Source organism: Rissa tridactyla, chromosome 1, assembly GCF_028500815.1.
Source record: "Rissa tridactyla isolate bRisTri1 chromosome 1, bRisTri1.patW.cur.20221130, whole genome shotgun sequence".
Lineage (NCBI taxonomy): Eukaryota > Metazoa > Chordata > Aves > Charadriiformes > Laridae > Rissa > Rissa tridactyla.
This window is the reverse complement of record NC_071466.1, coordinates 105401968-105424187: the sequence shown is the minus strand read 5'-3', so window position 1 is coordinate 105424187 and position 22220 is coordinate 105401968. Positions and strand designations below refer to the sequence as shown.

The following is a 22220-nucleotide window of genomic DNA, read 5'->3' as shown; positions in this document are numbered from 1 at the left end:
AAAAAAAAAGAAGCACTAGCAGGTGAGAGAATCTGCATCTTTATTTGATTAATAAAGTAGTCGTCAGCTGTTCACTCTGACTTGTTTTCTAACAATATGGAATATAACTCTAACAACAGAATATAATTTTGATGTTTCATGTGATCATTTAGATATCGAAATGCAGATACTGCTTTTCATTCAGTTCATTTTTGTATGTCATGTTAGACTTTGGTTTTAAAGGGATTTTTTTTTTCCAACATAGAGACCTACAGCAGATACATTTCAAAATTATTCTCCAGTTACCAATGCCACTACAAAACATATTACTTCAAGAGGGAGGTAATTTAATCTCCATATACAAAACAAAATAGGAGATACAGTATTGCTTGTGCTTTTAAGCCACACATGACCTTTGACAAAGTTCAATGAAAAAAGGATGTTGTGCAATTCTTTTTAACATCGTGTCAAAATATTTGCTAGGCTGAGATAACTATGTCCCTCCATATCCAGACAAGAATGTAAAAAGCTAAGTACAGCAAAACCGGAGATGCAACATTAGCACTCATGTGGTAGGTAAAGTTTATTTTCTTAGTTCCATATTTCAATTGAGATGCTTTTTAAAATAAGTTATCTTTGAAATGCTGAGTACCCACCTATTAATATCAATCATTACTCTAAAGCGCTAGAAACTTAACGCACACATTAGATGAAACAAAGTTAAAATTGTTAAGACCATTGTGTTCTAAACTCTAAGTAAGAACCATTAGGAGCACTCTTGATTTCCATTCCTCTTGGCACTCCTCATGCATCTTTGTTCAAATTTAGTTGCTACGTGGCATAGCTTCTACAATGTTTTACTGTATCATCCTGACACCAAACTTTCCACTTTAAAAACTCACCAATCTATTTACAAACATACAGCTTTCAAAGATTTAGGATGAAATGTCGATCAGACAGCCCAGTAAGATTATAAAAATTTTGTTATTTTTTAGTCATTTTTTTTAAAACACACAGGCCCTGCACGTTCCGAGGGCATCAGGAGGATCCCATTAAAAGCTGCAGTGCAATGACGGGTAATAGTCTCTTTCACGTTACCTCCAACCAAGCCAGCATGGAGCACATGATGAAGTCCCATTCATTATCAGCCAAAGGCGCTGTGGAATACTTCAGCAGCAAGGGAAGGTAACGGATCATCTCTATGTTGAAACCAAGCAACTCGGCACTCGTTTCTTTCAGATTGCTGCAATAAAAATACAACCAAGGCCTACATATCTTCATGTTGTAGACACGAATATCTAGATTGTTGCCTTCACTCTTAGTCTTGCACCAGGCTCTGTCCTATGTGCTTTTGATACTCTGTGTTTCAGAGTTAGAATACTACTTTAGCTGCCAAGTCTAAGTCAGTCAGTCAACAGGTACAAAACAGACTATCAGAGCTTGCTCATTTACAAGTCATAAAGATTCCTCAAACCATACAATTCACATATTCAATCAAGTAATATACTTACATAAACTATGAAATTTAGCAATTTTAAGTAAATCAATGCAAGAAAAATAATCCCTTATTTTTAAAATTAGTAACTTAAAATATATGCACTTAAGTGTCCAAATAGTGTACATTATTTCAAGACTTTGTTGCCTGGATTTTTCTCACTATACTCAAGACAAATGAACGTCAGTATATTTTCACTTCTTGCTGAAAGCTTTCCAAATTACATTTTCAGGTCCAGAATTTTAAAAAATAGACATCTCAGTAAGGTATTCAAGTCTTCTTTCTGCTACCTAAATAAGCAATCCTAATTTGCAACTGAATATCCAGCAACACCTACAAAAGTTGGTCAGTTTTGAATGCTTTTGAAAACAGTTGACACCTACGTACATTTAAAAAGCTCCTAGTTTTCCAGCCTTCAACCACCCCAGGTAATTTTCATCCGTATGAGTTATTAGATACTTAAAGACAGGTATATTAAACTGAGGGATGCAGTTCTACAAAGGCTTAAAAACGTAATATTAGAGCAGTGGATGGTGGCTGTAGCTTACAAATTGATTCCATTTGAATTGATAACGACCCTGTATTTTTAAACTCTCGTTTTAGAAATTGAAATCAAATTATCTAAGTTGCACCCACCAGCTAAAGAGAAAGCTGTCCTCGTTATCATTTTTCCAAGACATGATGATTTTTAGTATACCAGGTAACAGATGATCACAATCAATACTTCTATCATTCAAGCAGGAGTTCAAAATGGAAAGACACCCAAATGCTCCTACAACATAACAATAATAGAACACTCAACAGGTCTTAATTATCGAGACAAAACAAACATCGTAACGTGCGTCAATTGACTGGATTGCTTCATTTGAACTTAAAATTAATATCATAAGATAGTTCAGATAATACCTAAGCTTTTTTTTTGCTAAACGCTTAATCCAGAAATGCCATTGTTAAATCAAAAATACTATATCCAACCCAAACTCCAAAAAACCTCAAACCAACCAAAAACTCCTATAAGATAAATTGTTGGTTTATACAATTAACAAAAAGGGAGAGTACCTGCTAAGATTTAAATCTATTTGTGCTACTAAAAATGTAGTATGCTAAGCAATAATTTAGACAGATAATTAAGTAACTGTAACTGTGAGTTGTGAATTCCAATATCCTTGTATTTTTACTTTCAGAGTGAAGTACTACTGTTGCATTTGTAATGTTTCCCATTTTTAAGGAAAACTGCTTGTACCTAGATTTCTTGGAGAAAAAGAACATTTCTTCAAAGCGTGATGGCAAAGAACTGAGCTAATTAAAGTACTATTTATGCATAGCAAAAACAAACAAAGAAAAAACCCACTTCACTTAAGCAGCAGTGCAACAAAAACTTTACCAGCGGTTTCCCGAACTGAAAAAAAAAATAATTAAAACTTGAATGGTAAGCCCACAAGCTACATCACACTTAATGGGAAGATTTGTAAAGCCTAAATGATTAATTGAATACTTTGGTATTTGCAGATGTGTTTAAATTGGATAGACCAAACAAGAAGAGCAGCAATGTCAAAATTTTTTTAACAATATCAGCCTAAATCTCTTAGTTCCAATTTTGGACCAGGCAGTATAACTTGTACTTCCTTAATAAAGCAGAAAACTACTACACCAAATAGTCTAAAAGAAACATGCAAACAGAGAAGACATTTCTTTCTAGGAAAAATGATATTATTATAGTCAAAACATTTTATCTAAAGGCAAACATTATTGCAAAATAACATTCTTAAATTCTAATGAAGTGGACTGAGGTAAGAACATACTCACCATCAGTACTAGAAAGCTCTGTCTGTGGGCATGTCATAAGTTTGGCCACACAGTGGAAGACAAGTTCGTTCTTTTCTTCCTCAATTAAAAAAGGTGATAGACACTGAAGTGTATGCAATTTGCCCTCTGTTAATGGCACAAACCTATTCATACAAGCAAAACATCAAGAATTAGACAAACCCAAAACTTTAACTGGTTCATAATGATCTAATATCCTATGATGTAACTAATCCCACACACTAAACCAAGTTTCACTTTTACATACCACATACATATACTACCAAATTTTCAGTCTTCAAACGTCATGCATCGGAATCAGTATAATTTAACATTATCAACATTGGCAACTAAAAGATTATAGGCAGCAGTATTAAGATACCCTTCTGTTGTCTTAAAAAGTTGTTTCATCTCACAGGATACAGTGTTTTCCGCACGAATCGCTTTAGCCATGGTTAAGGACCAGAGTCTTCCATGTTCCTCTGATCTTCAAAGAAGAAAAAAGACCCTGGTTAATATATACCGATGCACAGATCACAACAAAAGCATTTGGATGAAGTCTGAATCAATATACGTAAGGAAATATGGTGGCACTTAAACACTCTATACAATACAAAATATGAAAACAGAGTTAAGGGGTGTTTTACTTGTTCTTACATACCTATAAAATATTGTTTGCTGAAGGCTAGTTGTATTGCTAAGTGTACTGAACTTCTCATATGTGATGTGCATTTCTTCTAACATATGAAGATATTCCAGAAGCAGACACGGAGGATTCTCCAATTCTTCAATCCATTGTAACGAGTACAATAGCTCTGCAACTAATGACACAAAGGTTGTTGTTTACAAACAACTGCTCAATATATTCAGTGCATAAGCAAGAAGTTTCAGGTCAAGGTTGAGTTTTTAAGTATGTTTTTAATGCATGTGGTTTCCTCATTAGCTTACAAAGACCCACACTGAACAATTACACCTCTCATCATGGTGAGACTTTTGGAGACGGAAATGTTAATTTGATAATGCTGGCTTTAATTTCAGTATTCAATAAATAAAAATAAATGAGATCCCACATGATGGAATTAAGAAAAATTGCTGCCTCAAAATATCTTTACATTATGGCTGAACACTCAGGGCATTCATTTTATGGCACAGATGGACACAGTTCCTATTGCCCACTCATGCCAACACACCATGTGTTTTGGCAATGAACGACTTTGAAGTTCATTATAAATTCAAACTTCTCCAAATTCAAAGTTCTGTTGAGATAGCACATATATAATCATAGAAGGTCCTAGAAATATAAACACTATACTTGTGCATACTTATACTTTTAAAGGAGAACCGAAAGGGGAAAAAAAAAAAAAAAAAAAAAAAACCCGGTAAAAGGATGATTTCTCATATCTATATGCCAAACTTTAACTATTAATTTTTAAGCATCAATTAAGGTTAATTTACCACTAATAGAAAATCAAATTCCTTTAAGTTTTACCATTGTTGCTTACTTATATTGTCAATTTTCTTTCTTTCAGCATCATCATTTCCATGGACTAGACCATTTTCCAACACAAGTAGCACCATTTTACTTAGTAAGGCTGAAGCACACAGATGGCCTGGAAGTTTAGTTGTGCCACACAGCTTGACACATGATCCCAAAGGTTCACGGTTCATACTAAGCCTTCCTTCCAAAAGAGGTTTGTGCATCCACTGCAATATGTACATAAAAGAGTATGAACAAATAATTGACATTTTAATAATGCATGAAAGCGCTATGATCTGTTTAACCTTGGAAATTCAGAATTATTACAAAATAGTAAACGCAAATATAAATTTGTAATGTATAATTGTAAAATTATAATACAAATTATAAAATATTACAAAATATTAAAAAACACCAAAAGCACAATGTTGAAGACCACCCACTCCAGCATATTAAAAAAACTGAAATGCACAGCAGTAACTTGAAAATGCATTGCTGCCTCAGAAATAAATATGTATCTGTAGAAGTCCATATATTTTACAAGAAATACCAAGGTTACTGAAGATTGGTGGTTGGACAGGAAATTTATGTCATTCCCCACTCTATGTATGTCAAAATTTTGTTGATAGCACATCATGTTCCTCTGCATACATTGGTGGTTTTTGATAAAATTAACTTTATAGAAGAATTGACTTAAAGATAAGAACACCTTCACGATGTATATTCTGTCAGACAAAATTCCTGAATTGTAAAGTAAGTTGCTGATATTCCATGCAGAAAAGGGTAATTTCACGTATTTTTATTTTCTCCAGTAGTACTGGATGGGGCCATAAACACAGAGACTTTGTCCTGTATTGTGGAAAGAGGCCAAAGAGAACTTTTACACAGACATATGCATTTTTATAATTGTAGTGCCATGTCAAAATAAAGAATGCTTATCACCCTAAAGGACAGAGACTTGACGTAAGATTGACTACAGCATGCATTTTCCTACCTCAGTGGATAGAGACTCTTGCAGTTTCCCCCACTCAGCTTTGTTTGGTGTGACATGCTCAACATAAGCTCCCACAAGATACCCAGACTGTCCATCAGCTTCCATAAGCTTCGACAACAAATCGCCAACCGCAGAGATCAAAACCTGAAGGCTGAGAAAAGGAGAAAACACTGCAAATAAGTTTGGCACTATCCAGTAAAAGCAAGCCGCTTTATTCTACATCAATGCAATGCTACATACATTGTATCAGTGCTATATACATGCTATACCAATGGAGTTTTAAATTATGCTCTACGCAACAGTCAGGCTGAAAATCTCTCAGTAACACGGACACCAATTAAATAAAGAATAAGTTTAGCACTAATCTTAATTTGCTTTGGAGAACAACATATTATGAAATGGACATGTACATCGCAATTACCTTTTCACATCCAAAGAGGAAGACTGAATTTGATTCTTGACCCACAGTGCAGATTTATGCAAAAAGGTACTCTGCTTCTGCATGCTCCGAAGTTGATGCACAAGTGAATGTACACCAGACATCCAGGTGTGTTTTAATTTACATACAAGTAAGTCTATTGTAAAGAAAAGAAAAAACAAAACAAAACAAACAGACAAGCAAACCATCACAAACAGGTAAACTCAAATTACAACCTACAGTATACAGCAATGATCATACGTCTAAACGTCCTGCAGCAGGAAAAGAATTCTCTTTTTTATGTGGTTACATGCAATAACTATTGAGGGCAAATATACAGATTTCTTGTTGCAGAGCAATTTTAAATTAACTCTGACACACAGGTAATGTTTTATTTGAGAATAAGAATGATCCTGTTCTCTGCTACAATATGGCCTTCAAAATTACAGACCTTTTTAAAATACTGAAGTACTGAACGTTCACAACATCAACACTCCTTTGCAAAGCAGCAGTGGTTCTCAGGTTAGTATTGCCCTACTTCACTTCTACGACAACACTGCAACATTTACTCCTTTGTATTTATGTCAGTAAATATACCAATTCATCACTCTCAAATTCTGCATTCAAAGAATATAAATCAGGATCTCAGTCTGAAAATGAGTGCTGGTGGAGAGAGAAATGGGTCACAATTTGTCAGAGTAACTTGATCAACATAAATGTTTTCAGAATAAATGTATGCATCTTTTATGAAGTGATTATACGTTTTCATAGGAACCTCACACTGTAGCAAAAAAAAAAAAAAAGCTCATCCTTTGTATTTCATAGACCTTAAATAATTCATGTAACAGTCCAGAAAGCGTGGAATATCACAGCCTCAAAGACAGCTGAAGCACACGGATACTAAACATCAAAAGAAGTTTAAAGTCCTTGTAAAGATGTACAGGACTTGATGTTTAGTAGTAACCACAGGCGTTGTAAATTAAAGCAAAAATTTTCACGTCAGTTACAGCTGCAAGTGCTCAATGTCTGTGTACTCAATATTCTATTATATACTTGAATCTGCTTCATGAAAAAGAACAATTTAGATGTAGTCATCAACTACAAAAAAGTTAGAAGTTTTTTCTCCAAATTACCTGTTAAATGTGTAGCATCCTGCCTCTGAGCATACAACTGGAAGATGGTAAGCAGCAAGTCTTCTGAGGATGGCATCAGTAAACACCCTTTAACTGAGCTGAAAAAGCTTGAGGCTACATCGCAGATGAAAGATACTGATGGTTCAGTATTTCCGGCTTCAGAAAGATCCTTAGCTTTAGACAGAGCTGCTTGAAGTTTATCAATAATCCTTTCGACAACAGTTTCACCAATCAAAGATTCTGTTGGGGAGAGGAAAAAGACAGCACGCTTTAATTACTTGATAAACATGATCATTCAAAGGCATCATATTAATACGTACCCATTTGGTTTTTATTCGCTAATTTTGAATGCAAAATAAAGTGCAACGGAGTTGCAGTCTAATGTATACCTAAACTGTCTTATTCCACAGTCATCTAGGATCACCTAGCCAAAGTTTCACATCGCCAAGTATCCTTTCCCTAAACCATCTGAGGCAGCTTAGACAAAAGGTATATAAAATAGAGCAAGTGCAGAGCGATCCCTGCCCCTTTTATGCCTTCCTAGCTTCTGGTAATCAATTGAAAGCCAGAGATTACACCTGGACCACTGCATATAATTAACCCAATTAGAACAATCTTCCAAGAACATGCTTAGACCCTTTCTCATTGGATTGAAATTGGCTTATGCCATTTTTCCTCAAACTCCACAGCATCCTGTGGCAATGAGTTCCATTATTTAATTATGAACTGTATGAAGAACTATACTTTTCTCTTTCCTCAAGCCTGCTATCTAACCATCTGTAAGCAACCTCAGCCTCTTCTGTTTAAAAAAAGCAATGAGTTTCTTCCTATTTGCTTTTTCCATACAAATTATGGTTTTATGGCTCTTTACCGCAACCCCATCCCCAATCACTTTCACCGCAAGCTGAAAAAGTCTAGTCTGTTTTATTGCCTCTGCAAAGAGAAGCTACTGTATTTGCCTAACCATCCCTGCCATCTTTCTTTGGGCAATTCTATCACACCTTTTTTCAAAAGCATATATGTGAACAAGAATATTGCAGTGACCAAAATTACAGCCAGTATTCAAGATACTGACACAAAAATGCTATAGTAATTTTAGTTTGTCCTCTGTTCTTTTCACGGCAGCTCATAATAACCTGCATTCCTTTTTGTATTGCTGAGCACCCACGTGCCACTTACAGGGAACCATCACGATGATGAAAGATCTCTTTTCTGAGTTTTAACAGCTGAGAGCCTACCACTGAATAGATACAGTTACAATTGTGTTCTTCCCATGTATACTTTTAATATTTATTGGTTTTAAAATTCATTTGTAATTATATCAGTTAATCATTCACTATCACAGCACACTGCTGCAGCTCCTTGAAGGTTCAGTTTTGATTACTCTGAATAATTTGTCAGAAACAATTATCATCCTTTCAGTATTTATCCGTTTTTCCTTTTTAATTCCTATCATCTGATAGCTTACTGATCCATGAATGGCCTCTCCATTTATTCCATGACAGCTTACCTTGAGAAACTTAGATGAGAGGTCTCATCAAAAATCTTTTTGAAAGTCCACACACTCTATTTTGGCCTAATTCACTAAGTCAAGAAGAACCACAGTTCCTGAAGGTCTCTTAGACCTCATCCATCATGCATTAAAAACAGGTCAGGCAGCACCCAGCACAAAACAAATACCTAAACTCAGCAATACCTCTAGCTCTAGAGCCAAAAAGCGAAGTCACTGGACAATCAGCCCTAGGACACCACTAACTCAGAAGTGAGCAAGTTTGTCGAACTCTCTCAGGAGAGAGGAAACAGGTTTTCCTGATGCTCCTCTACATCAAAAGTTCCAGTAACAGAAATAACAATCTTACAACATGTTCAGGATGCAGTATCTAGGAATATCCACTACAGTTAACTTGTTGTGTGCATTGTTGAATCTTGAAAGCACTATGAATGTGCCCAGCATTCAAACTGAAGTATACTACCTCAGGGTTCAAAGCAAATGCTGAGCTTAACAAAACACAGATGACAAGTTTATATGGAAAACATCAAGAAAATTGATAAAATCAAAAACTCCACTAGAAGTCTGTATCATGGATACCATAAAATGCAAGGAAGAAATGAAATAGGATGTTATTAATAAAAAATAGATTACACATACAGCATAAGCGCACACATGTAGTTTTTAAAATACATGAATCTGAGTGAAAACGGTTGAAATGGTTCAAAGCAGTTCATAGGTCCTGTAACAAGGCATTACCAATGCACGCAGTGGTCCATAACCACTGATTTTTTGATATTCTAGTTTTGAAGGTAAATTTCAAATGGTATGGTTTAAAAATTAATATTATTTTACAGCACACTAGCTAATAAATCAAACTTACTTAAATTTTCGTCAAGTTTTCCAGACTCACAAATCTGAATCTGTTCTTTAAACACTGACTTTTGTTTAGCAACACAGACCAAAAATATTGCAATATCGCTGCTGCAAGTTGTTTTTTACAAAATGAAACTAGACCTCGTTAATTGACCAGGTAAAAAAACCAAAAACAAAACCACACACACAAAGAAAACAAACAAAAAAACCCACAACAAAACAACCAACCCCCACAAAAAATAAACAAAAAACAACAAAACCCAGAAAAAAGCTTAGGTGTTATAAAGTACTCTGGAAGATCTCAAGTTTCCTTTCAACTTTCTACAAAGCCTAAGTGTGGTATTAACAGTTCACAAACTCCAAGGAATAAATATGCTTACCATTTTTAATGTGTTGTGACAACACTAAGCTGAGGAGGGTCCACCTTTCTGAAGAGGATGATTCTGATGGGGCTGCTATAGGTTTTAAACCCAGGTGACACAGATCATCTGCCAGCATTACAAGTCTTTCTCCAAGCGTATCTCCTTTCAGCCAGTCAGACACTAAGGAAAGTTTTGTTGTGCTTGAGCACGCCTGAATCACAAGAAAATAATTCAATAATCTTTTGAAGGTATTAACTTTCATTACTAAGCATAAGGTTAATATGTCAAACCTGCACACGTAGAGTGGGAATCATATAATCTGTCATAAACAATAAGTCTCTAGGTGCTTACATCTGCAACAATCCCCCCTACTTTCTTTTTGGTCAGAGACAGCAACTTACAGCTAGGGCAGACCTCTACTTTAGAGTGAAACGAGTCACCTTCTGAAAGCTCTTCTTTTTCCTACTCTAGATCCCAGGAAATACCTACACTGGAGTTAGAAAGATAACTTTTGGGTGACCAGACTGGCTGAAATAAAATGAAATAACATAAAGTGTATTTACAGCATTTGAATTTCTCAAAAAAAAAAAAAAAAGGAACGTCACAAATCATGCAAATGTTATTTTGGTGATACGCTATTATAAGTTACAACATCATAAAAATCTGAGGATTCCTAGAATACACAGTATCTGTGAGGAAAGATATTATGGTCAACGCACTGGATTGTACATTAAGTGCTATGAGTTCTTGCAATATTTCACCCCAGGCAATCACTTAAACGTCAGTCTCTCAACGTCCCATGTGAAAAAATGGTATACCATCTTTTCCTTGTAAGCATGATGTAAGGGTGATGATACAAATAATCATTTAAATTATTGGTCTGATACCCAACTTCACACCCTCTACCTTAGAAGGGATTACCAGAAACAAATCACGAATCCTCCGGCTCAAAGAGCAACTGACCAAAACCAGAAGGGACAAAGATGCTTTTGCTTTGGTATCATCATTTCATTTCTAAGACTGTCTCCAGATTTAATGCAGTTAAAACAAACAACAGTCAAATTATTACTAGAAGATTTTCAAACTATGGAAATTATCACTACTTCAATTAAAAAAAAAAAAAAGTCATTCAAACACACATAACTCTCAAGCTAACACCAGGGAAATATTCAAAACCATGCAAAACAAGAACAAAACAAAAACCTTAAGAGGTACCTTTTGAATTATCTGGAGAAAAATAATCCATTTCAGATCCATCTGAAAAGAAAAACAAATTCCAGAATATTTAACAAATTCTTTGCTGAATAGGAAGCCCTTAATACCATTTTCACTCTTTGTTTTACAACTTTATTTTCTGCAGGAGACAAGCAGAAGTTGCTAAGTTTCAGGAACAAAGTTATTTTTTGTTTCCCAGTCTTTCTCTACCACATAGATCACTAAGGGACTGTATATATAGGAAAGGCCATTGACGATTAGTATAAAAGCACACTGTATAAAGAAGCAAGAACAGCAAAATTCTGATGTTAATGTTACTTTCTTTTTTTCAATGATTTATACCATGTAGAAAGGGACATACGTTATAACCTTTCACCCCAACACTGTCATGTCAACCTTTCCTAAATCTACCTTCCTTAACAGTGAACTTATCCAAGTTCATGTAGAATATCCTCCATTCCACAGCCCCAAAACAAAATTAACTAACCACAGCCCACAAAAGAAGTAGTCACTTTGATAAAAATCAATAACAAATGTACAAGCCATACCTTTGTTAAATCATCAAGAATTATTTTCCTTTCAACATTAGTGCTGCAACAATTAAGCACGCTATACAAAATATCAACCAGAAAATGGGTGTCTTTCCTCCAGTCTTCCTTCAGCCAAGTTACTAAATTCATATACAGAAATTGTACAGATGGACTTTCATGATGAGCTTTAATTTCGTTTTGGGATTCAGCTTGAGCAGAGCTTACATCATTTCCCTGCTCTAAAAGTACTTTGAAAACTCTGTTTGAAGAAAAGGAGTTGAGCAGCGCAGAGAGAAATTTCAAATGCTGTTCCGACTTCTGTTCGTTGACATACGCAATACTCAGTTCAGCAAGGTTGCAGACTAAATTTTCTAAAGGTTCTTTCCTTAGAAGCGAACTATGCTGCAAGTCAGTCTGTATTTCACAGTCACTATTTCTCACTTCTGTGAGCTTTCCATTCTCTGTGTTTCTTTCAGATTCATCCTCATCTGTAAATCTGATTTTTAAAGATTTTCTATTGTTTGGTTTTGTAGCACTCTTTGGATTCTGAAGAATTTCTAGCATACCAGATATGGCAAACAACAACTTCTCATCAGCATCCAACGTATCAACATAAACTACACACTTCTTTAAAAGATGGTCCCAAAAATTTGACAACAGTTTCTGGAAAACTTCATCTGTGCTACCGTCATCAGAGAGTTCTGCTTTAGCTTCCCAGGTGCTCAGTGTTTCTGCGATTTGATAAAATAACGGTCCATTTTGTAACCTGGGCTCCTTAAGTACAGCATCAGTAAGAGGAATTAGCTATAAAGACAAACAAATTATTAGAGAACAGTGATCCAACTAGATGATTATTTTATTCTTTATAATACCAGTAAATTCTACAAGTCTGAAAAACATTCCAGAAGCAATTCCGAAAACACCAGAATTACTCATTAATAAGACTCAGTTAATAAAAATATACAGGGTGGGATGTTTTGTTGTTTGGGTTTTTTAAATATAATTTAAACTACACAGTGAAAGGGATGATTTTATAGGAAAGAAAAAGATTGACTAAGTTCAGTAAGGTTATTTTTTCAAAAAAATCTACTGAAATTTTCAGAGAAGTAAATCCTGACAGAAATCTACAGGTTGGTTTTTTTTTTTTAACTTTGAATTATTAAATGTACACACAACAATATTAAGCATTTCTAATAAATACCTGGTCGTATATAAGCATTTGATGAATTTGTCTTTGGTCATCTTCTTTGTCTGTTTTCTGAAGTATGACAAAGCGCAGGCATTCCATAAATGCACTTATAATTGCTGAACTTTCTGAAGGGCTGGCTATTGCTCGCTCACTTGACAACCTATTGAAAGGCAACATCGGAGGGAGGGCACGTTCAGTCATCAATGCTTCTGAGAAACCCAGGAGGTATGTAATCAATGTAATTTTGATTATGTTGTTCTCATCCAAACAACACCAATATGAGAATATAGAATCATTGATAGGAGTCAGATCAAAACAAATTCAACAGGACATATTTAAAGAGTCAAAAAAGTAAATCCAGGCATTTAATATAACTTACATTAAAATAACTTTTTCATCTAGTTTTAGCATTCATTAAAAAAATATCTGTGTAAATAGAGGAAACGTAACCAGTCAAGCATACTGTCTACTGTTTCAGCTGTTTGTCAAAACTCCTTTGCAATTTTCAACACACACCACAGAGGTTTAGAAGTTGTCTCTTTATGTCATTACAGAAAAAAAAGAAAGAAAAAAACAAGAAGGCCATCAAAAGACAGATTCCAAATAGCCAGATGGAGTCCGAACAACTATGATTTGGTTGCTTTTTAATGAAAATTAGACCACACAAATTACCATATAAATATTACAACCATTTTACTACTTGTAATAAAATTCTGTCCAGTTTTCAAAACCAACCCATACATAATTCTCTTCTCCAAGAGCTCTGCTAGTGGCCACACCAACACCAACCAAAACTTGATTTTTGTTTAAATAAGCTACACTTTAGTCGTTCATAAAATACCTTATATATGCTTCTGCATACACAATGCACATGCATCTATTTAAATCAGATTTGACAGAAAGCTGGTTTTGATGTATTTTAAAGGTGAAAAATCATAGTTTCAACCCTTTAAAAATCAGTATCATAAGAATTAAAGTTCCTGCATAAAGGCAATTATGCACAATGCTAATCCCCAATAACCTCTGTAATAATTACCCACCAGTGAGAAGAGCCTGATATCTTCAAAGCCACTCTTCATTTCAAATTAATTTCCCATTTTAAAATTTATCATGGAATAAACACAAAGCTTTGACAAGGAAAGATAAGAATGCTTTAGATAAGGAAGACGTAATAAAATCAAAAAGAAGGCTGAATGTTTAAGATGACAAGAACAGCCACAAAGGACTCACTCTAGTTTTGGATATTTATAAGCATCTTTAAAATATAATTTTCAAATATCATACTGAAACCAGACTTTTCTCAAATAAACAATTAATGCATATTTAAATATCCTCAAGCCACATAATATGTTAATTATATTTGAATGCTTAAAGAAGATTAGTTCTCCTATTTCCAAACGTAAAAGAGACTGATTTCAAATAAATAAATAAATAAATTCATGGTTCATACCCTTGAATTATAGAGCCGAAAAAAGTTCTGAAATATTCCAGCTTTGGTTCTGCAATGCCAGGAGGTACCTTGCTAATGAACGGCAAAAGATTTGGGTATATAACAGTAGCTAGTCCTCGTCCACCTTCTCGAAGCATCGTCCATAGCTTTGGTAGAACTCCCTTTTTGGCATTTACATGACTCCAACAGTCCTACAGAAAGAAATACACTTATTGCAAATAAAGTGAGAACATGTTGCCTTGGAAGAACTCCCAAGCTAGACATTTAATCTACCCTCCCTAATGTTGTAGCTGAAACAAGTTATCGTAAAATTTAAATTCAATTGCCAGTATTTTTAAAAATCACTTTCTCCCTATTTCAGCTTGTGAATTTAAGAAGCTAACGTGATAAAACTATTGTTTAAAATCAATGGACCTTCCTTGTTAGCAAACTGCAATTAAAGGCTTCTCTTTAATAACGCTTCAAGGATGCTTTATAAAAATCATTATTGCAACTGATCCTGCATTTAATTCTGAGTTCTTTTTATCAAGAACAAGCAATGATTTCAAAATCCTAACTTCAGAAGCATCACTAACTTCAGAACTCCCCCCCAAAATCTTCTGATTGTTACAAAATATCTTGGTGCTTTCCCCCCAAACCCCAAAGTTTTTTGTCATCTGATCTGTCATAGTTCCAGTACCTATATTTATAGCAAGCTGAACAAAGATATTTTTCCTCCCCCACATAAATAGTTACAGTTTATATCAGCAGTTACAAAAGAGATCTGCAGCATTAAACCCTCAAAGCATCCCTGTCTATGGCAACACCATTCACCCTGCTAATAAATTCAAAGCTGGTATTTCACTTAAAATTTAAAAAAAAAAAACAAACCAAAAACGTTTAGAACGAAGCATTAAATTAGAGGGGGAAACAAACAAACCAAAAATCCACTGCAAGTAATTTTTGTAACCGTCTTTAACAAAAAAAAAAAAAAAAAGGTTTAAAGTATTAGTATTAGGTTAATTTAATTAAACTTATAAAACAACTCTGATTTTCAGGCATGCTGGACACAATGTATTTGAAAGTTACACTAGAACCCTAAGGAGGAAGAAGGAGCATGTGGCATTGATAATTTCATGTTATTAATCATAAAGAAAACCCAGTCAAGCTGGTTTTCCTAGTTCTACGCAGAGAACAATGGCACCTGGTGAAAGGTTAAAATTTGAGTAAAATATCTGCCACTTCGGTTTCCCACATTACCTCAACAGTGGCGGTAACATAAAGTACAGCTTCCCAAAGAGCAGGACACACCACTGCATCACTGTCATCAACGCTAAGAAGAACAGCAGGACAAACTCTTGGTGCTTCAGTTTTCACCAGCTCAGGCAAGTACTGACAAAAAGCAGAAGCCAGCTCAAAGAAAGCTGAGCGAACCTGACATAGGCCACAGGAAAACAAAATTTTAGTGAAATGACAACACTTTGTCTCTACATGCAATTTGTAACATTCCTTTTGAAGTCACCAGAACTTACAACATGCTGTCCCCACATTTTATCACATCAGCAAAGGCTTAAATATTATGAAAAATAAAGAAAAATAAAGAAATTCTTTGATAAGCCTGTATAATATTTTGATTTTTTTAGCAATAAAATGCTTATCAAAAATTTTAATATACTTCTTAAAAGACACGTTTTCCCAAAAGGACCTTAAAACTTTTTAACAAAATACTACCAGAATCAATTCATCACTATGCACTATTGGTCAGACCAAAGACCAAATAAAATGGTTTAAAAAAATGAAAATCCAAAAGCATTAAGAACACATGCGGTAAGCTGACAGTTTGTATTTTTTACATCAATTTGAAATGACAGCAGATTGACAAGTAGTAGATGACTGTGATACTGAAGTAACAAATCAGCCTATTGGGCAAATTTTAGAGTAAGATTGTCTATTTAAGGCCTAGAAATTTGAAGGCTGTTTCAAACATAATTCAGTGAAGTACAAAGTTCATTCTTGTAGAATACAAGCAATTAATACTTGCTAGGTTCAGTGTATAATATTTAACTAAAACCAACCAGAATAAAAAAGAAATAAAAGTCACCTGTGGTATGCTGTGTTTGCTGTATTTCCAAAATTTGTTTTGGGACAGAAGTGACATTAACTTTTCCTCCAATGAATGCATCTCTTTCTTTGGCAACATGCTAAGCAACTTTTTTAAAGCTAACAAGGAACAGGTCAGAATCCGGAAAAATTTGGCTTCCCTTTCTTCCTCTGGTACAGTTCTCAGAAAACAAAACAAAAAAACTAAAGTGAACGATAAATAAACGAGTAGGCTTCTCAAGCTCTTCTAAACTGTCTTCAGTTTTTCTGTGCTCTTGTTTTGATTTCAGATGCCAGCAACGTAAAATATGTAAACTATTCCATAGGTTCTAATGCTACCAAATTACATTATAAAGCGTTAGAAAAAGAGTTTCAAGTCATCTCATCTTCCAGCTATTCAAAAACGCTACTCCTAAAAAAGCTGAAACAAGAATTAGATAACTGATAACACTTTCAAAAGCATTTATACTTTAGTCCCAAAGAAAGTTGCTGGGATCTGGACTCAAATTATTGTTTCGCCTCTTGAAAGAAAATTAATCCACTACCTACAGGGACAGAGAATGCAATACAGACCAAGACTTAAACCGTATACATTAAAGCAGGCTAACATACTGGGGATCACTGAGTGTATCAGGTGTTTCTTTCAGAAGGTGATCTTGAAGTACCTAGGGAAAAAAAACAAACATAAATACACATGAGAATCTAATATTTATATGTGAATAATATAGTCTATACATTATTCAGAAAGAGTTCCACAATAAAACTTTACAACCTCTGAGTCAAGTCTTTTAAACACATTTTAGACATGCTAGTGAACAAGAACATAATTTAACCGACTCCTGCTGAACATAGCAGCCATGGTACTGTTTGAATCAAGACTTCATAATACTTTGTAAGCTGCGGTCCTACAACAACAGGCTTCTGGTAAAAAGAAGCCAAACTGAGACAAAACAAAATGGTTAAGTTTGCAGATGATGGGCCAGCAATGCAAACTTTCACCTTTTTAAGTTCAGTCAAATCAGTTTCATACATAACTGGTAGAAGGGCATTAACCTTGGTCAGACCTAAACTTGTAGAGGCTCTCTGAAACACTTCTCAGCGTTCTTTAATCCTCTACCACTGCATCTGAACTACTCCGGCATCATTATTCCATCTGTCAGCAACATCACGGGGTTACTAAGCATAATTACACAGAAATGCATACAAGTAAATTCACTTCATATTCATTCCTCTAGTTCTAGTCATTCTAACTGCAAGTCAAAAAAATAAGAGGATGTATCACTGTCTCAGTCTTCTCTTCACGTTAGCAGGAGCAAAGTTTCAGGTGAGAAAGAAATTTAACCATGAAGAACAGATGGGGGCAGGATGAGTTTTAAACTTGTAATAAAAGTTGACATATACTCAACACAAAGCCTTAAAGAAATAACGTAAATATAAACTCACATTAAGAATTTCATCTTTACAGAATGCTAAGGCTTCAGGTTGTTTGCTTGAAGGAAAAGCTTTTTCAAAAGCTACTTTTGCAGCAGAAGCAGCAGGGGAGTAAGCGTCACATTGAGCAACCAGCCAGTATCCCATGATACTTTTTAAGTAAGGAGCTAAGTGCTTCTTTACTTTAAGAATCAGTTGCTCAAAAGATTGCTGAGTTGCTTCTCGAACACGGCGATCATGATCCTGTTAAAGAAAAAAGGAAGGAAAAAAAAAAAAAAGAGAAGGGTTTATTGGTTTAAGAAATGTACCTTGATGATGGGTACTTCGAAGCAGAAGCGATGACAAAAAAAAAGAGACACCTCTCAGTTCAGCCATTTTCATAATGAATTGGGCTACATAGATTTGAAAATATGCAACAACAATGGCAAAAAAAGTTTTCGTATCCCTTGATAAGGGGAGAGTCCTAGCTTAGCAGCATTGCATTCCTGATGTGTTGTACATTCAGAATTGTAACTTTTGCTGATATCCCTAACTACAGTTTCTTTTTCCATTTTATACAAAGATTTAACAGAAAGACAAGAGCCAAGAGAAACAGGAAGCCCTGAGGACACTTTTTGGATTAAAATGACCATAAGCCTACAAAAACTGTGCACCATTATCCATTATTTCTGTATGAATTTACAAATCATGACTTCCTATGCTCTTAGCTCCTGAAAGAAATACTACGAATTGCTCTAAAGGATCAGTATAGTGGTTCATTTTGTCCAATATCACATTTCCAACAGTAGCCAATCCAGATAGCTTGGACTGTATTAAATATATCTGAAAGTTATGGATTACCAGGCTATGCACGGTCTTTTCATGTTTGACAGGGGTTTTTTTTGTGTTTGGGTTTTTTGGTTTGGTTGGTTGGTTGAGGTTTTTTTGGGTTTTGGGTTTGTTTTTGGTTTTTTTTTTTTTTTTAAATATTAAGTCTAGTCAGATATTAGTCCTAGATCAAGAAGATTTATAATTACGTTAACTGAACAGTACATTCTCTTTAGCTGTTCTGGAATCTACATAAAAAAACTTTTCATGAGAAGAAATCTTGTCATCTTTTTAACATAAAGGTCTAACAAACAGCTATCTCCATCACACAAGCACAGCCCTGGCATCAACAGCTCAAGATTCTACCCACTGCCAATTCTGAAACATCTCTGCAATAAACACCACCACTTTCCTTCAACTTCCTATTTTTCCTAGAACAAGTGAGTAATTCCAACTGTCACGGTTTAATCACAACTGGCACCTAAGCACCATGCAGCCGCTCATTCACTCCCCCCTGGTGGGATAGGGGAGAGAACGAGAAGAGTAGAAGTAAGAAAACTTAGTGGGTTAAGATAAAGACAGTTTATTAAGTAAAACAAAAGCCACGCACGCAAGCAAAGCAAAACAAGGAATTCATTCACTGCTTCCCATGGGCAGGCAGGTGTTCAGCCATCTCCAGGAAAGCAGGGCTCCCTCATGTTACTTGGGAAAACAAACACCATAACGCTGAATGTCCCCCCTTTCTCCTTCTTCCCCCAGTTTTATATACTGAGCATGACATCATATGGTATGGAATATCCCTTTGGTCAGCTGTCCTGGCTGTGTCCCCTCCCAACTTCTTGTGCACCCCCAGCCTGCTCGCTAGTGGGGTAGCGTGAGGAGCAGAAAAGGCCTTGACTCTGTGTGAGCACTGCTCAGCAGTAACTAAATCATCCTTGCTTTATCAACACCGTTTCCAGCACAAATCCAAAACATAGCCCCATACTAGCTACTACGAAGAAAATTAACTTTACCCTAGCCAAAACCAGCACACCAGCAAAATTAAAGATATCAATAAAGACAGCCTTAGAGATTTTCACAGAGTATCCAGAGTTTTTAATTTAGGTACTTTAGTACTTACTAGTGAGATTTTACAATAAATTCTTGGCCAGTAAGGAAGAACACCTTTAACAATTTCTGCTTCTCTTTCCTTGCACATTGTCCCAAACTCTTGCATAGCCTAAAAATCAAGACATCAAAAGCATGATTTAAAAAGTGAGATTGTCATGTTCTGTGATTTACCAGCTTCTACCAGACATTGCATCTTTCCTTTTCAAAAATGAATTCATTTCTTGCAATTGAGCATTTATGGAGTTAATTTTACGAAAAAAAGGTCCATTGCACTGCATGATGGACCTTTTTCTAAGTCCTCGAGAATACCTTCTGGATTACAGTTCTAACAGACTTACAAATATGAAATGAGTATTAGCTACCTTGCTATATTCCTCTCCCATCCTTAAGAAAAACATATTGTTTCCCAATAAAAAAAAAAAATTAGGGAGGACAAAGGATACACTTACTTTTAATTTTGTTGTGACATCCCTTTTAGAAAGTTTTCGCAACACCATTCGAAAATCAGCATCCACAAGGCTGTCTATTTCCTCTGCTCCTTGAACTGCCGGAACATACCCTAGATCACTCTGAGATGTTCCAAAGCCAATAAACCCAGGCACTGTTCCACGTTCTTTGGCAAGGAGCTCTGCAGCTCGGCCACTGCTAGAAGGCTGACAAAAAACACGAACAGAAGTCAGGTATCTATTCCAGTCATTTTATTTTCCATACATCATGCATTTGAAATAATGATCCTATTTATATTGTATAATTAACCTTGTATTTTAAACAGTCTTACAAAAAAAAGGCAACCTATGCTTTAAACATAGAAGTTTGACCTAGAAAATTATTCATCTCTTTAGAGTCAGCATTCCCTTCTCTAATAGTGATTTTAATCCACGAATACTTACAGAAATTATATTGTTTTTATACACATACAAAAAAGCATAACAGAAAAGTCCTTCTTTAAGTGAACAATGTATTAAGAAACCATTTACTACTTCTTCTTCACTACTACTGTGTTTACTAGTTCTTCTCACGTTAGTGCATATGGACAAATAGAGCTCCCACGGAATGGTCTTTGTATCATTGGGAAAAGTAAGAACACACACAATATAAAGGATGCTACCAGCCACAAAGGGGCCAAGAAGGATTTAGAGGAATGGTCCAAAAGGACACGTATGTAACACAGTACAATACTATCCTGTTGGTATCTCAGTGAGTGTTTTGGAGCTCAGCACCTCTTCTCTCTAGTTTTCTGCAGTTAAGTCAACACATTACTCGTCGTATCAGCGGCTCATGTTTATGTCAACCACTCTTCTGAAAAGACTGTCCCAAAACCGACCGATGCTTTAATGTTCTCTGTGATACCTCACAGTCCAAATACCTTTTATTTCCTAATGACAGCTGCAGTTTCATGAGTTTGCTCTTGTGTTTTTTAAGTAATGACAATTTGCTGAAGTTCATTATACTTTTCTGATTTTCTTGGAGTATGTAAGCCACTCTTTACCTGACTATTATATCCATAGATTAAGTAATTTTTTCTGCATGTGAAACCTCAACTATACGGACTTGCTTTTTTGTGTTCCCTCGTCTTCTCTAAGTATGCAAGAGGGAGATTTGCAGGAGTTACACCACCTGAACACAAGGCTTCACCCACAGCTCTCTCACGCTGCACGGGTGCCACATATGACAGGCGTCACACACCACTTCGAGCCCGGCAGCCAGTCGGAGACGCCACCACAGGCTCACTCTAACACTCCGCACAGAAACAAACACACTGCTACCTTGATGAACCTACACCCGTGGTGATTTCAGAGTTACACCCTCTCTCCCCTGCCCCTCTCCAGAAAGCGCGTACAAACGCCGCGAGGAGCTGCCGCCACACTCCCCTGAAGCAGGGACCCGGGCCTGGTCCCAGAGCCGCCCCTGAAGTCCGGTGGCGGCCCCGGTCCCAGCTACTCCCACCGGGCCCGAAGGCAGGGACGGGCCTTCGGCGGCCTACAGCCCCCTTCCCAAGGCAGCGGCAGGGGAGGGCCGGCCTCAACCCTCCCGCCGCTGCCGGAAGCCCCAACCCCGAGGCCCGGGCCCCGCCGCCCTCCCCGTCCAGGCCGCCTGCCGGCCCCGCTGAGGCGGTGCCCGGGGCCCACGGTCGCGGCGGGACGCGCTCACCCGCAGGTTGCCCTTGGTTCGCTGCTTGTTCTTGCCCCCCATAGCGGCGGCGGCGGCGCTGGGCACCAGCCGGCAGCGAGGAGGCGCGCGGCGCTTCCGGAGGGCGGGGCCAGGCGCGCGGCGCCGACGCCAACCCGCGGGAGCGCGCGGGTGTTCTGGTCACGCCGGTAGAAGGACACGGAGGGGGAGGGCACGGGCGGGGGGCGGCCGGGGCCGCGCTTCCCCGGAACGC

At 36.5% G+C, this 22220-nt stretch overlaps 1 protein-coding gene across 1 annotated transcript in view; it reads right to left on the bottom strand.

The window, feature by feature from the left end:
* LTN1 (listerin E3 ubiquitin protein ligase 1) overlaps window positions 1-22138 on the bottom strand; it is a 31275-nt gene extending 9137 nt beyond the window's left edge. The window contains exons 1-21 of the mRNA XM_054191627.1: window positions 21989-22138; window positions 20287-20490; window positions 19848-19946; window positions 17933-18163; window positions 17102-17154; window positions 16491-16671; window positions 15650-15823; window positions 14411-14601; window positions 12973-13120; window positions 11790-12575; window positions 11242-11283; window positions 10045-10237; window positions 7300-7539; window positions 6170-6323; window positions 5749-5899; window positions 4780-4981; window positions 3939-4098; window positions 3660-3764; window positions 3281-3423; window positions 2111-2246; window positions 1078-1222 (exon numbers count right to left, since the gene is read on the bottom strand). Coding sequence (XP_054047602.1) covers window positions 1078-1222; window positions 2111-2246; window positions 3281-3423; window positions 3660-3764; window positions 3939-4098; window positions 4780-4981; window positions 5749-5899; window positions 6170-6323; window positions 7300-7539; window positions 10045-10237; window positions 11242-11283; window positions 11790-12575; window positions 12973-13120; window positions 14411-14601; window positions 15650-15823; window positions 16491-16671; window positions 17102-17154; window positions 17933-18163; window positions 19848-19946; window positions 20287-20490; window positions 21989-22030 — 3780 coding nt within the window. The 5' untranslated portion in view covers window positions 22031-22138. The remainder of the gene's footprint in view (window positions 1-1077; window positions 1223-2110; window positions 2247-3280; window positions 3424-3659; window positions 3765-3938; window positions 4099-4779; window positions 4982-5748; window positions 5900-6169; window positions 6324-7299; window positions 7540-10044; window positions 10238-11241; window positions 11284-11789; window positions 12576-12972; window positions 13121-14410; window positions 14602-15649; window positions 15824-16490; window positions 16672-17101; window positions 17155-17932; window positions 18164-19847; window positions 19947-20286; window positions 20491-21988) is intronic.
* Between the last annotated feature and the right edge of the window lie 82 nt (window positions 22139-22220).